Source organism: Vigna umbellata, chromosome 3 (genome assembly GCF_029865625.1).
Source record: "Vigna umbellata cultivar VRB3 chromosome 3, Vumbellata_1.0, whole genome shotgun sequence".
NCBI lineage: Eukaryota > Viridiplantae > Streptophyta > Magnoliopsida > Fabales > Fabaceae > Vigna > Vigna umbellata.
Window position 1 is genome coordinate 9,631,259 of NC_142167.1, and position 13,941 is coordinate 9,645,199.

Below are 13,941 nucleotides of genomic sequence, written 5' to 3' on the forward strand. Positions count from 1 at the left end.
ATAATAAAAATAATAAAATTATTATTATTATTATACTCAAAATCAAAATATTTTTTAAATTTTATTATAAATAAATTTTTATTTATTTTGTAATAAAATGATTAAGTTGAAGAAATTTTTTTTAAAAAAAATCACTTAAAAAATAAAATTGATAAAATAATCACTTTAATTTAAAAATAAAAATTTATTTCTGTAGGTGTGATGTGGTTACTTTTTTATGATAATAAAATTATTATTATTATTATACTCAAAATAAAAATAATTTTTTAATTTTATTATAAATAATTTTTTTATTTATTTTGTAATAAAATGATTAAGTTGAAGAAAAAAATTAAAAAAAATCACTTAAAAAATAAAATTGATAAAATAATCACTTTAATTTAAAAATAAAACATTTATTTCCGTAGGTGTGATGTGGTTACTTTTTATGATTATAAAACTATTATTATTATTACCAAAAAATAAAAAAGAATTTTGTAATTTTATTATAAACAATTTTTTATTTATTTTGTAATAAAATGATTAAGTTTAAGAAAAGAATCATGGTTAAGTTTAAAAAAATAATCACTCAAAAAATAAAATTGATGAAATAATCATTTTAATTTAAAAATAAAACATTTATTAAAAGAATAAAATTGAAAAACAAACTTAATACCAAAATGAAAATTCTCGTTATTTATATATAGATGTAGATAATCCGAAATTTACTTTAATGAAAAATAAAATAATATTTTGAAAGTTTGGGAGCGTAGGGAAATTGTGTGGCCGCAGAAAGGGAAGCCATCGGTAAAAACACCAACTACGAATTTAGGATAAAAATTCAATCCAATCAGACTTGATTCAGTTATGAATTGTTTCAGGTTCCATTGAATCTTTTACTTACTGGAGTAACTATTACGAAGGTGAAATATAAAAGAAATGTAGTCTAAACAAGAAATCCTATTTTTCAATAATGGGAAATTAGCAAGTACTCGGGTCAGTATTTCTTACCAACTTTTACCCCGTCCATCCCCATCCACCTCCACCACCAGAAGGACTTGCATTCTTCCCCCATCCTTTGTTCTCACTTCCGGATCCACCATTACCTTGTCCCCAATCTTTGTTGCCTTCGTTCCTGTTACCAAAATCATTTTTCACAATGTTCAATAAAACTGACACTATTCAATGTAAATTTGTTTGTAATTTAGGTTAATTTCAGCACATATTCTCTTATGTTCCAGAGTTCAAGCTCAATTCTAATGAACTTCAAAACAAGCTCACTCACCTCTCTTCATTCGAGTTATTCCCACCCCAACCACTACATCCTTGGCCATTGCCTTGGCTTCCTCTCCATCCTCTTCCTTGATCAGGACCTTCTCCCCAATCACTACATCCTTGGTCATTGCCTTGACTTCCTCTCCATCCTCTTCCCTGATCAGAACCTTGTCCCCAATCACCACCCTTGTAAGCATCACTGTAGTCACCATCTGCACGGTTCCTACTCCCATGGTTATTTCTACCCCAACCACCACGTCCTTGGTCATCACTACCTTGGCTTCCCCTCCTTCCTCTCCCCCGTCCTCTCCCTCTTCCTCTCTCTCTCCCTTCATTCTGACCAGGTTCAAAACCACCATCATTTGTATCACCTTGGCTTCCTCTACCTCCTCTTCCCCTACCCCTACCCCTACCCCTACCTTGTCTCCCACCATCGCCTTCGCCAGAACCCCTAACTTCCCAACTCTTGCCTGCAAAGGAATCATCGGCACTATCATCACGAGAGCCAGACCTAGGGCCAAACCCTCGTCCACGGCCTCTACGGCCACGTTGAGGACCACGACCACCCCGATGATCATTGTAAGCTAAAGAAGGCAGAGATTCAAACGAATCAGGTCAGAAGATACAAACTAGAAAAAAGGAGATAAAGAATAAAAAAATCTTCAAGAATATTAAAGTGTGCATAGAAACTCAAAGTCTAATTCAATCTAAATTCAATAATCTTAGTAAATTTCTTCCAGGAATTATTACCACCGTAAATTTGTAATGATAGCATGCATGTTAGACAATAGTATCTAGGGGTGTGTTATATTGCAACAGCATTTTCTTTCTTTTTATCTCTTTATGATGCAATCTTTTGTACACACAGATGGTATCAACATAATTGCTTTATTATATTGGAAGTTGAACAAATAATCCATGATCACGATGTTCTTTTCAGAGGAAGACCGCAAGAAAAATAAACTTTTAAGTTGATCACATGAGAACAATGCTTCTGGAAGAAATAAAATGTATTTCATGTTTCTAAAACAAAAAAGAAAGTCATCTCGAAGTTTATTCCTTTTACACGTTATTCAAACTCATCAACTACAGATGCGAGTTAATCAAGTAAAACAAAAACAGAAGAAATTTTCCGTTTCCGATACTACTAGTTTACTGGAAAGTTGTGAAAGATGTTAGTCATGAGAAAGATCAACAACTTACAAGGGGAAAGACTCAGAAAGAAACTTAGTATCTTAATATTTTAGTCTTCTATAAGAATTTGTTTTGATGTTAAATATCTCAAATGTCTCCAAAGAACCCACAAAAGACTAGGTTTATGTTAGTGAGAAGGGAATATAAGTTCAAGATAATCATTGGCTGTAAACAGTTTCATACTGCTTTATAAGAAAGATGGGGGCATGTGAAGCAATTGGTTGAACTAAGCTTGCGTATGAATAAAACATGATGATGGAAATCATGAAATACAATATTTCAGGTGGTTAATATCAGATAACTCCATTCCCAAAACGAATAAGCACATTTACCCCAAATTTCAAAACATCTATGGACACATTAAATAAATTAAAAGCATCAAGATATAAAACTTTAAGAGTCCTACTTATACCTTTTGATTCAGAGTGTTGACCGACACTGTTTCTCCACCCTCCAGACAAGGAATCACTAACTGAACCAACTTTTATGCTGGATTTTGCTAGCGCAACATTATCATTGATATGATTTTGAAAATATGCCACCAGCAGCTCAATGTTTTCGAAAATTTGCTTCCTGAACTTGAATCCTTTTGGATGGATAGCCACAAACTCATGATGTGGATTTGTACTTCTAATGTAAGACAAGATGAAAGTGCCAGGATGTTCATACGAAACGCCAAAGCCATATACTATCCTGTTTGGATATTCGTCCTTCTCATGCTTTAACCGTTCATCAACCTCAACTTTTGTGCCATTCTTAAATTTTCTAAAATTAAGCATAGCTTTCAGATGAACTACTAGTGGATTGACATATAGTTCAATAACCTATTTTCACGATAGAGGAAATAATTAGCTGAAGGAAAGAAGTAAATCTCAAAAGCATCAAGAAACGACAGCGCAAACAGAAGATAAACAAATTCAAATTAAATTGCTTTTCGAAGTAATTATCCATGGACCAATATACAACTAACTAAGAAAAATATTCTAGCATTGCCTGCTAATGTCTTAATGTATAGGCATTTTTTTTTTGCATAAATTGACTGAATTTAAAATAGGAGCCTAATCGTGACACAAAATCAGAAGCCTTGATTTTCATATCATGATTCATTGCTACAGGAAAAATAAAAGAAATTTCAAGTGTGTAATAAATTGGTATGATTAAAAGCAGGGACAAAAAGCACGTGGATGGTATACGTAGGAATTGAAGCCTCTGAAATCTGAGTTAAGGATGCTGACCTGATTTATGTTCTCAAATGTTTCCTCTCCTATTTTTAATGTCTCTCCAAGTTCTGCCAAGTTTTTTAATTTATTACCCTTTCCACCTTCCACGATGTCTTTGTGTACATAAACACTATTACAAATTTTAAGAGAGAGGGTCAAATAATATAGACCCCTTGAACTTGGGTGAAAGATATATTCCCCAACTTCGTGATCTGCAAGGAACTGATCAATAAAGAATATATGAAATGACATCATCACAAAGTGTCTGGAAAATTATATTAACTCAAATATCAAACAATAAATAAATTAACCTGTTTTGCTTGATCTGCATTTATATTTTGAAAATTAGGGTGAGAAATCATCCTGGGCAAGAAATGTTTATTTCCAAGCTCCACCTCTTCTGTTCCCTCCAATTGATTGATTGAAATGGTCTTTCCTTCATGGTAATAAGGATCCATGTCATGGAAACTTTGGTCGCCATCATTCTTCAACTCACTCACCTTACAAGTCAGATTTACCTGGCATCTGCTCTTATCAACTAATTTGATCTTGCATGCAAGCACAACACCTTCACGCAATTTTTCTGTTAAAGAGATATTCTCAGTTCCATCTGAAAAGTCATCCTTAAAAAGTACTGCAGCCATTCCGGAGTGTAGGACACAAAATGCTTGTTTAGGAAGCACCTTACGAACTGTTGCCTCAACTCTTTTTCCTTCTACTAGCACATCCCCAGTTTCTCCAGTTATCATGCAAAATTCCTCATCTTCAGTTGGCTCCGTATAAGGCCTCCTAGGATCTTTAAAACCGTGGAGTAATTCCATCTTTATGTCAAAAAGGGTAACCCTTCTGTTTTCACCATTTTCTATTTCCAATCTATCAGCATATTCATTTAAATCAAATTTTTTTAGCAGGTTTGGATCATTTTGAATGCATTCAATTGCACTCTCTTCGGAAACATCAGCTTCTGGATTTTCCTGAACAAGTTTCCTGTAAACAGCCCTTGCTAATTCCTCTGAAAGATTGTACGACTCTGGATGAATTCTGGTACGGTCAAGAGTATTGTCTGCTACATCGCAAGAAACACGTAAAAAGCCAACAGCATTGCAAAAAATCTTGTTTGTGTTCAGCCCAAATTTAGCAAAATCCCTTCTATTTCTCACATCGGCCCCTCCAAGCAATTGTCTACACAAAATATTGGCTTTCTTGGGTCCAAGACCAGAAACAAACTGCAAAGAGGCCAACAGCCACTCATGTCTGACTGCCAAATTTATGTCTATGCCTACTTGATTTGTAACATCTGTCATGACCCATTCAATCATCTTCAACTTCTCATCACTTGTTAGGAATTTCTCCAGGGGGGTCACCTTCCAACAGACAATCTCATTTTCCTCTCCACATAGTGTTGCCACCATAGCCAGTGGGTTTAGAAGGTAACGTCCAAGAGCCACAGCTCTCCTGACAATGCCTGCAAATTTTCAAAAATGAGATTGTCAAAAAGTATATAAAAATGTCAGAAAATAAAAGGGAGAGAGAAAATGCATGGCAACTGCTTTCTTAGCTTCTAATCTCCTATGGATTACCGTCTTGTCTAGGAAGCTGCCTCGTGGAAATTTCTGAATCTTCGTAAAGACGAGGCAAGACTGTCTCCCCTAATACAACTGTAGGTAGTACGTTCGTTCCTTGATTGAAGTTTCGAAAATTGTGCTCTGAGATCATGGAAATAATCTGATTGACAGTACAAATAATCCATTCAACTCATGGTGTCTATTAACAAAAGGAACAAAACCACGAACTAAAGCTAAAGAAGCTAAGGAAGCGGTTGCGATATATTGGTAACAGTAATATAAAATAAATAAAAAGGAAAATGGATAAATCGAATACAAAGGAAAATTGATAGATCCGAGTTGTTGTTGCAAAATTAAGAGACAAGGTTTTGAAATACAGGAACCGCAATTCATATTGGTAGAAAAAACCTATGGAAAAAATTCAAGGCACCAATCTACTTTTCATACTAATGTGATTATATTGTGAAAAATCCTTTTTAAAATTAATTATTTTTACCTGGAAATGGAATAATATATTCATACGTTTCACATTACAAAGCAAACTGTACAGAAAAAAGTGTCTCTGACATGGCGCCGGGCACTGTGCTAAATATTTCATCCCAAACTATGAAATAACTTGGTTTTAACTACTTTTTTACACAATAAGGAAGAAGAAAATCCAAAATAGTATCCTGCGGCATTTGCATCTGCCTTGCAACCCAAACCTTCTTATAGAATGTAAAGCAACAAAGCGGGCAAGCTTTGTTGAGCTTTGATGTCTCATTCCAGCCCAACATATATACTATTTTCTTTAATTGAGATGCATTCACATCAATCAAGGATGCTATGACAGTTTCTTCCTAGTAAAATGCATGATCAGTCTTAAGGGGGAGGAAGGGTTAAAAATGTATATTCGAATAATTAGTCCCATCAAGGAACCCAGGTCTGCTTAAGGATTTAACTTACCTCGTTAATGTCCTCCCTCAACTTCAAACAAGACGCATTACTTGCTCCTATTACGATAACGTCTGGTTGATATGTCGTTAGGAACCTGAGGATACACTGTTGATCATTTTTCCTGCTCTGCTGGTCAATGATTTGTTGAGATCGTAGTGTAAGCGACCGAGCATGCATCACATCAACCAATTCTCCTCCAGAGTCCAACATGACAAACGTTGTACCTGGCTTTCCATTTCCCCAACAGCAAGCCATTACTCCCTTCTGCTGTACAGTGTCACTCACATCTTTCAAATACGGTGCCACAGAGACCCTGTTCCATAATTGCATTGCATACTTCATTAATACATAGTTTTTAGCCTTGGCATTTAACAATACCCGTGCTTCCTTCTCCATAGAAGGCAAAATGAAATTGGAAATGACATCCTTCAGGATTAATTTACGCTGTTCATTCCAAAGTCTAGTAGATATCCCTTCACTATCTTTGAGATAGGAATCATTACAGGTCATTGTCAATTCATTTATGGTATGATCAGGCAAATGTATTTTAACTTGAAGAAGCTTCTCTTCTTCAGCCTTCTGAATTAATAGCCACTGGGAATCCTCAAACTTCGGGAGAGGTTTGTCCCTCAACCACTTAACACCAGCAAATTCATGAAAGGAATCTATAGCTATATTTCCTTCCAGTGTAGGGTTAGTTGAAACTAAAGCCTTGTCCATAAATATGGTGCGGACATATTTCCTGAAAGGAATCTCACTGCTTAGCATCACTGCTGCCTGAAAAAGAAAATTTTACATCAGTAAGATAAATTTATCAATAGACATTGGGTTATGAAACACAAATTAATGAATTCAACAGTACACCATGTGCCTAGCCCCTTTAAGTACAGCTTCTGAAGTTTGAAAGGTTTCACACTTGTATATTGAAGCTATTTGCTCTGGAGATTCCTCTGAATCTTCTTCTTTGTTTGTTCCCTAGAGTCCAAGAATTTCTCAAGTCAATTGTCACCCAAAAAAGAAAATGTAATTAAGAAAATATTCATGCACATTAAACATAGTCAAAGTTTACCACTTGAGAAAGAGTAACTAAAGAACTGAATTTCTCAGGATCGCCAAATTTGCTTGAAAGTGACCCAAGACCTGCCTTATAGCAATTGGAATAGTATGATTTCGTCATAGGTCTTCTAAAACCGCAGTCAAAAGGCTCCTCGACTGGGGGGAAATACAAATTAAACCTCCTATCGATATCATCAATCTCAGTCTCTGTTTCAGCAATTTTTAGCATATTGGTGATTGAATCAAACATCTGCGCATGAAAACTGGATTCTTCAACAAGGAAAGACAGTTGAAGTTTTTCCTCAAAATGTTTGTTATAGTATTCCATGAGCAGGTTCTTCCGCTTCTGAAGAAGCCACCACTTTTTATCTAATTCTTGGATTATCCAGAGCATCTACACAAGAACGAAGGTATTCCGTCTACTGTTATTGTATTCCATCAAGCTCTAATGCATTAATTTCTTTCAATCAGTAAATTTTCTAATTTAACCATCAACCTTCTTTATGCTACACAAACAGCAAATTGGAAATTACCTTGTGCATTTTGAGCGATATATTTTCTGATTCATCATTCAATTTTGGATCTTCCAGAAGACTAAGGCATTGTTCCTTCCGGTACATCGCAATAAAAGGAATCTAAAAGAGTAAAGAAAAGACAATTTTAAGAAAATCTAAAAGGGAGTCTTAATTGCTGTATAACCCAAAAATGTAAGTAAAACCATATAATCCTTACATCATATTTCATTTTATGATGTAATTCTAAGAAACTAATAATATCTCCCCTTTTGGCTGTATCGACTAGTCTGCACGAGTTAGCCTCACTAAATAATGGATTTATGTTAGATGCTAGTTGACCTAGTATCCAAGAACTTTCTTCTTCTAGACTCATTCCGTCAATTGGAGATCCTACAATGTCCTGAATTATCTGTAAAGAATTGAAACAGATTATAATTGAAATCAAAATGTTTTTATTGAAATTTTTATGAGTAATTACTAATCAACAAATATTTTGAAATTATGACCTGCATCCTCTCAGGTATATCTATATCATGATCCTCTCCAGGTACATACGTGTCAGCAGGGATGAACGATTTATACTTGTTAGGATCAACAGACTGAATTTGATCATTCTCAATGTGCTTTTCCAGCCGACCTTCCTTGCCAAAACTAAGTTTGGCTCCTTTTGAAAGTGAAGGTGAATGTTTTATGCCTTTCAACTTTTGTTCTCTATAGTAAAAGTTGACAAAAAAAATCACATATTAAAGAGGTAATAACTTATCTGACATAGGTAATGAGATCAGAGTAGCGAGCCATTAAAAGAACTACCGGTATATAATTTCATAAGTTTTCATGTTTGTTAACCGCTAAATACCTGAGAAAATCTGGCTTCTTGAGGATGACAACGTCTTCATCCACTATGAAATCTGCCATGTCAGCTTCAGCAATATTATCAAAGAGTGATCCTGTACATAAAGGACTTACTCAATTACAAACAATAGTACACTAGATGATTATCGGATCACACTGCGAGCTACCAAACGTCATTTTAGTAGCCAAACGAAAAAGAAAATGAAGATAATAAAATCATAAGCAAATACAGCTCACCTCCGTCATTAGAAGAGTATTCCATCAGTGCAGAGTCTACACCAGCCTTTCTAAGTCTCTTCAATTTTCCATCTCTCTAGAAAACCGAATGAAGATGGAAGAAGCATGATATATGACGAAAATAAGACTCTCTTGTGCTTAGAAATATTCACACAGAAAAACTATTTGTAGAGTAGAGGCAGAAACTAACCGATGCTTCTTGATTGATGCGCCTGTTTTCGCGAATCAACTCAAGATCCTCGTCATCAAGAACAATGGTTCCCAATGATTTCCTGAAAATGGGTAGCAAAAGGACTCGGTTGAATAAACAATGCAGATGTATGAAATTGCATAACAGGATTATACAACCTCTTTTTCTTCTTTTGGGCTTGTTTTCGACTTTCTTCTTCACCATCTTCTTCATATTCGGGGTCGTCAACAATAAACCCATCAGTATCAAAAGCATCCAAATCTTCCTCTGCTTTTCCATGTGAAGCCAGTAAACAAATAAATTACGATTTGTTCATTCAAAAGACCACTATCATCAATGATAATGTATGTCTGGCACCAATGTACAAGTCTTCAAGTAACCATGAAAGATTCAACATGATGATAGCAACATGATAAAGCTAAAAAATGAACCACAAATATAGTTGATAGAATTTAACAAAACCTAAAACTGAAAAAAAAAAGTTATGAATTTTTCGCGAAATAGAGCAACGAAACAAAAGTACAAATGCTCTTGTATATACCTGATTTGAATTCCTATGAAAAACACAACAGGACAGACAATGTCTAGTTCTACCAAAGATTTGACTAAGTATGCTATAGAATTAAATTAATTAACTATAATAAACAACTACAAAGCTGATATAGTGAGTTTAATCAGTATGAATATCATTGTAAACTTTTGTCCTAAAGAATTTTTTTAAAAGTTCATTTTGAAAATATATTTTAAATTAATTGATAGTTTACACATTTTCAAAAACATAAAAGTTATGCATTATATCCAATGTTTGAATACAATAAGAGGCAAGGACTCTCATAACAGAAATTAGACCAAACAGTGAGTTTTTCGAAAATAATTTAATATTAGATTTTATTTTTTGAACGTTGCAGTTGTTTTATTTTTCATTCACGTTCACGTTTTGTTATACAATGGACTAGCTTATTTGCGTTTATTTTTTTTAAAAATAAGTATTAATTTAAAAAATACAATTTATTTTTATGTATCTTCTAATTTGTTTACTGTAAAGATAAAAAACCTTTCTTTCTTTTTAATAAATAAATTTAATTTACTTCTTAAATAAGTAATTATTTTAAGATACTTATGTTTTTGAACAAAGGATATGTAGAATTTATACATAAGGAACAAAAAGGACAAAAGAAAAAAAATAATTTCTAACACGAATATCACTAGAGGAGGTAACTGAGATGGGCATTTCATCCAAAATCCATATTAGGATATTCCTATCTTAAATTAAAAATTGTAAAAGATGAATAAAGTACTATATTAAAAATTATATTATAACTCTTTCTTTTAAAAACTATGCTAAGGATAATATAGAATAGAATCTCTATCTTGGTTCTTAACAACTCAGTCTAGTTTCGAGGAACTATATTCTCAAGAGAGGGATGTTTTCATAACTATATTGAAATTCTTAAAAAAATCAATGTTTTCTAGTGATTCATGAGAATCCAATTCTTATTAAATTTTTAGGTTGAACTGCAAATTTTTTTATTTAAATTCTTAATGAAATGTATGATAAATGTTAAGAATTCATAGGTTCTATATAACTCTTAGCAACTTAAAGTTGCAGTTATCTAGGAAATTTCAGCTATAACATTCTTTATCATTGATATTACCACATTTAAGAGTTTAGTTTAACAATTTGCTACAATATTTCATATATTTAACACACAAAAATCATGTTATCAACTTTTTTTACACTTTCATTCTAGGAAAATCACCAATTAAATCCCTAAACAAAGTTATTGAAAGAATATAAATTCTACTCTAGTAAGAAGTAAGAAATTACTCTTTCCAATTATTAACATAGAACACTGTAACATAAAAATCAAGCAGGTTAATAATAAAATAACAAATTTAGTTTATCTTTGGTAAATTTTTAAAATAATATTACTAATGTACTAAATTTATCATTATTAATGACTTTTAATTTTTTATTATTTATTAGTATAAACACATATTATTCATAGTACTTAATTAATAAAGATATTAAAAAAATTAAGATTAAATATGTTTTTATCAAAATTAGAATTAGTCTCTTTAAAATTTTGGATTAATTTAATTCTTAATTATTAGAACTGTTTGAATTTAGTCTTTCCAAACCAAATTTTGTTAAATTTGATTGAGGTTTTAAACGCATTTTCCACTACTATTGAAAAAATAATTCATAAATTATATAAACAACAAAAATTTATAAATTATATAAACAATTCAAATGTTATTCTATATTTGACTAAATTTTTAAAATTGATAGATTAATTAGATCAAATTTCAAAAAGAAAATTTTTTCACATAAAACATATTTAACCCAAAAAAATTAATGTTTCATAGAAACCATAAAATGCAAAAGAAACCATCAAAGTTTTTCTAAATTATCCCTTTTATAAACAAGGAGAGAAGTGTAAGTTAGGATATTTTTCCATCAAATTGCATCATTAAACTCCATAAATATATTGCTATATTTTTTAAATAGATTTGGCATTAAACAGGAGAGTTCAATGCCTAATGCACATAGCTCTATTGATATTTTTCAAAAGAAAAAAATCCACCAGCATCTAATATTACCAACAATAATAGGAACTACTCACTGCACTGTTCACTACTAACTACACTTTTTTGTGTGGGAGACATAAACAATAAAGAGAACAACTCAGGAATAAGATGATTGAGTTTTGAGAGTTCATAAACAGTTCTTACCGTCTTCTTCATAATCAGGATCAGGTTCTGAACTTTTTCCTTTCCTTTGGATTTTCTCTGGAAAACAGAAATCAGAAAGAAGAACCACAGCCAAGAAAACAAAATGTAAATGAGTGAAAAAAAAACTTAACATCATCTCAGTTTCAGCAAATGAATGTGAGTGAAATAAAGTAGAAGATAAGAGAGTTAATAGGTGTTGTTATTGATTTTCACCTTGTTCTTGGTCGCGATGGTTCTCTCTTCTCTCCCTTCCCATTCTCGCCGAAGCTATCAAACCCTAGACTCTAGTGAGAGGTTTCTCTCGTGAGAGATTTTGGAAATGAAAAGATGCATTGCAATGCAGAAGGCGTGAGATAAGTGGTGTTTCAGGAAACTGTAAGTATCCCGCTGGCTATTCGAGTTTTGATTCGCCAAAGAATTCTGAATTTTGTGTATACCAAGCGTGTCCTTGTGATTATATTTATTTACATGACTGTCACCGAGGATTTGTGTTTGCATGTCTTCTTATGATGTTGCCACGTCAAAGGAAAGATTACACGACACCTGATAGAGGAATGAGAATTCAACAGGTTGCAAAGGGTAGATGAGTCATTTTATTCAATACATGGCCATGCATAGATAGAAAGAGCATTGCAGTACCTATTATGGTGTATTACTAAGATCTTTTTAAGTTTTTCATAAAAATTATTGATGAATGATAATATTTAATTATAACTTTAATAATAATAATAATAATATATAAATTATGTTAACATTGATTTTAATGATTAAATAAGTTCTTATAAATTATGGAAATAATATTATTACTACCATATCAATTATGTTAAAATTGATTTTAATAATTAAATAAATTCTTATAAATTTTGGAAATTTATGGCTAAATGCTGCTATAGGTTTCTGTAAAGAACAAGATTGTACATTGATAAAGTGAATTTTTTTTTATAAGGACTAAAATTGAATAAGATCATGGTTAAAATTAAATAACAATAAAATAAACTAATAACATAATCTATTAAGTACAACTTACTAATAAGTAATGTTATTTTTCCATATCATGTAAGCTACATAGTTTTACATAAGAAAAAATTATTATTGAAAAATATTATTTTGTAAACTTTAAAATAAAATTTTCAAACTTTCTATAATTTGAAATAATTAAAACTCTCATTTATATTTATAGAAAGTTTTAAATAATTAGGAAAAATATTTCTTTTACTTAAAACAATCAAAATGTTCATTGGTATATTTGAGTCAATTAATTAACTCTAGGATCAAGTATCATTCCTTATATCTAATGTTCATGTATTTAAGATTTATCTAACATTTTTAAATATGTCTAGAGTAAGTTATATTTTTCATATAAGACTTACAAAATTTATAGTTAAATTTCAAAATATTAAAAACTTGAAAAGGTGTGTGTGTATATATATATTAAAAACTCATTTTTTGTTTCATTAAAAGTTATATAATTCAAAAAGTAGTTATTTTTGTGATTTTATTTTTTATTAAAGGGATATATATTGTTCTTGCATAAGTATTCATACTTAGAAATATGTTTATACATGTTTGTGTATAACCAGGAAAAGTTCTAAATATGAATTTTGAAAGTAGTTGAGATTTACTTTAGATAAATATGAATTTTGAAAGTAGTTGGGATTTACTTTAGATGTATGGAATGATTGTTTGGAAAGTAAAGTGTTATAAATTGTTATATTGTTTTGTTGTTTGAGAAATAATGTTTCTAAGTTCAAATACTTAGTGATCCTTTCATAAATTAACATGAATGTTCAAGTTATGACGGGAGTAAGAGCCATTTGAAATTATTATCTATCCTTTAGAGTGATTAAGTATCAAATGATGAAAGATTACTTAAACATTAATATGTGATGGTGCATAAATGAAATATGTAAGATTATACCTGTATGTGTAAACCCAAGCACCAATATATTTCCATGAGGCAATTTGAGTGATTTTCTCAAACTTATTAGGTTTTATAATTCGTAAGATAAGTGTTAAAATGATACTCAAACGACATTAAATGAGAATGTATTTCTTTGTTTAAGGAAGTTAGGATACTCAAACCAGAACAAATCGCTCTAGTGTTAGTATTTCTTAATTTGTGAAAGATGTTATTCTATAGTTGATGATAACTTTAAATGCATGTGTGGAGTGAAAGAATTTGATTG

At 31.6% G+C, this 13,941-nt stretch overlaps 1 protein-coding gene across 1 annotated transcript; it reads right to left on the bottom strand.

Moving 5' to 3' along the window:
- Positions 1-800: 800 nt before the first annotated feature.
- Positions 801-12,115, bottom strand: LOC124835755 (transcription elongation factor SPT6-like). Its single transcript, XM_047310780.2, has 18 exons — positions 11,969-12,115; positions 11,756-11,812; positions 9,178-9,286; positions 9,020-9,101; positions 8,830-8,905; positions 8,597-8,687; positions 8,247-8,451; positions 7,958-8,149; positions 7,759-7,860; positions 7,239-7,619; positions 7,034-7,144; positions 6,179-6,946; positions 5,249-5,393; positions 3,980-5,133; positions 3,684-3,890; positions 2,861-3,272; positions 1,265-1,838; positions 801-1,114 (listed from the first exon to the last, which is right to left on the bottom strand). Exons 1-18 carry the CDS (start codon positions 12,009-12,011, stop codon positions 997-999), a joined length of 4,827 nt encoding a protein of 1,608 aa, XP_047166736.2. The 5' UTR covers positions 12,012-12,115; the 3' UTR covers positions 801-996.
- Positions 12,116-13,941: the final 1,826 nt, after the last annotated feature.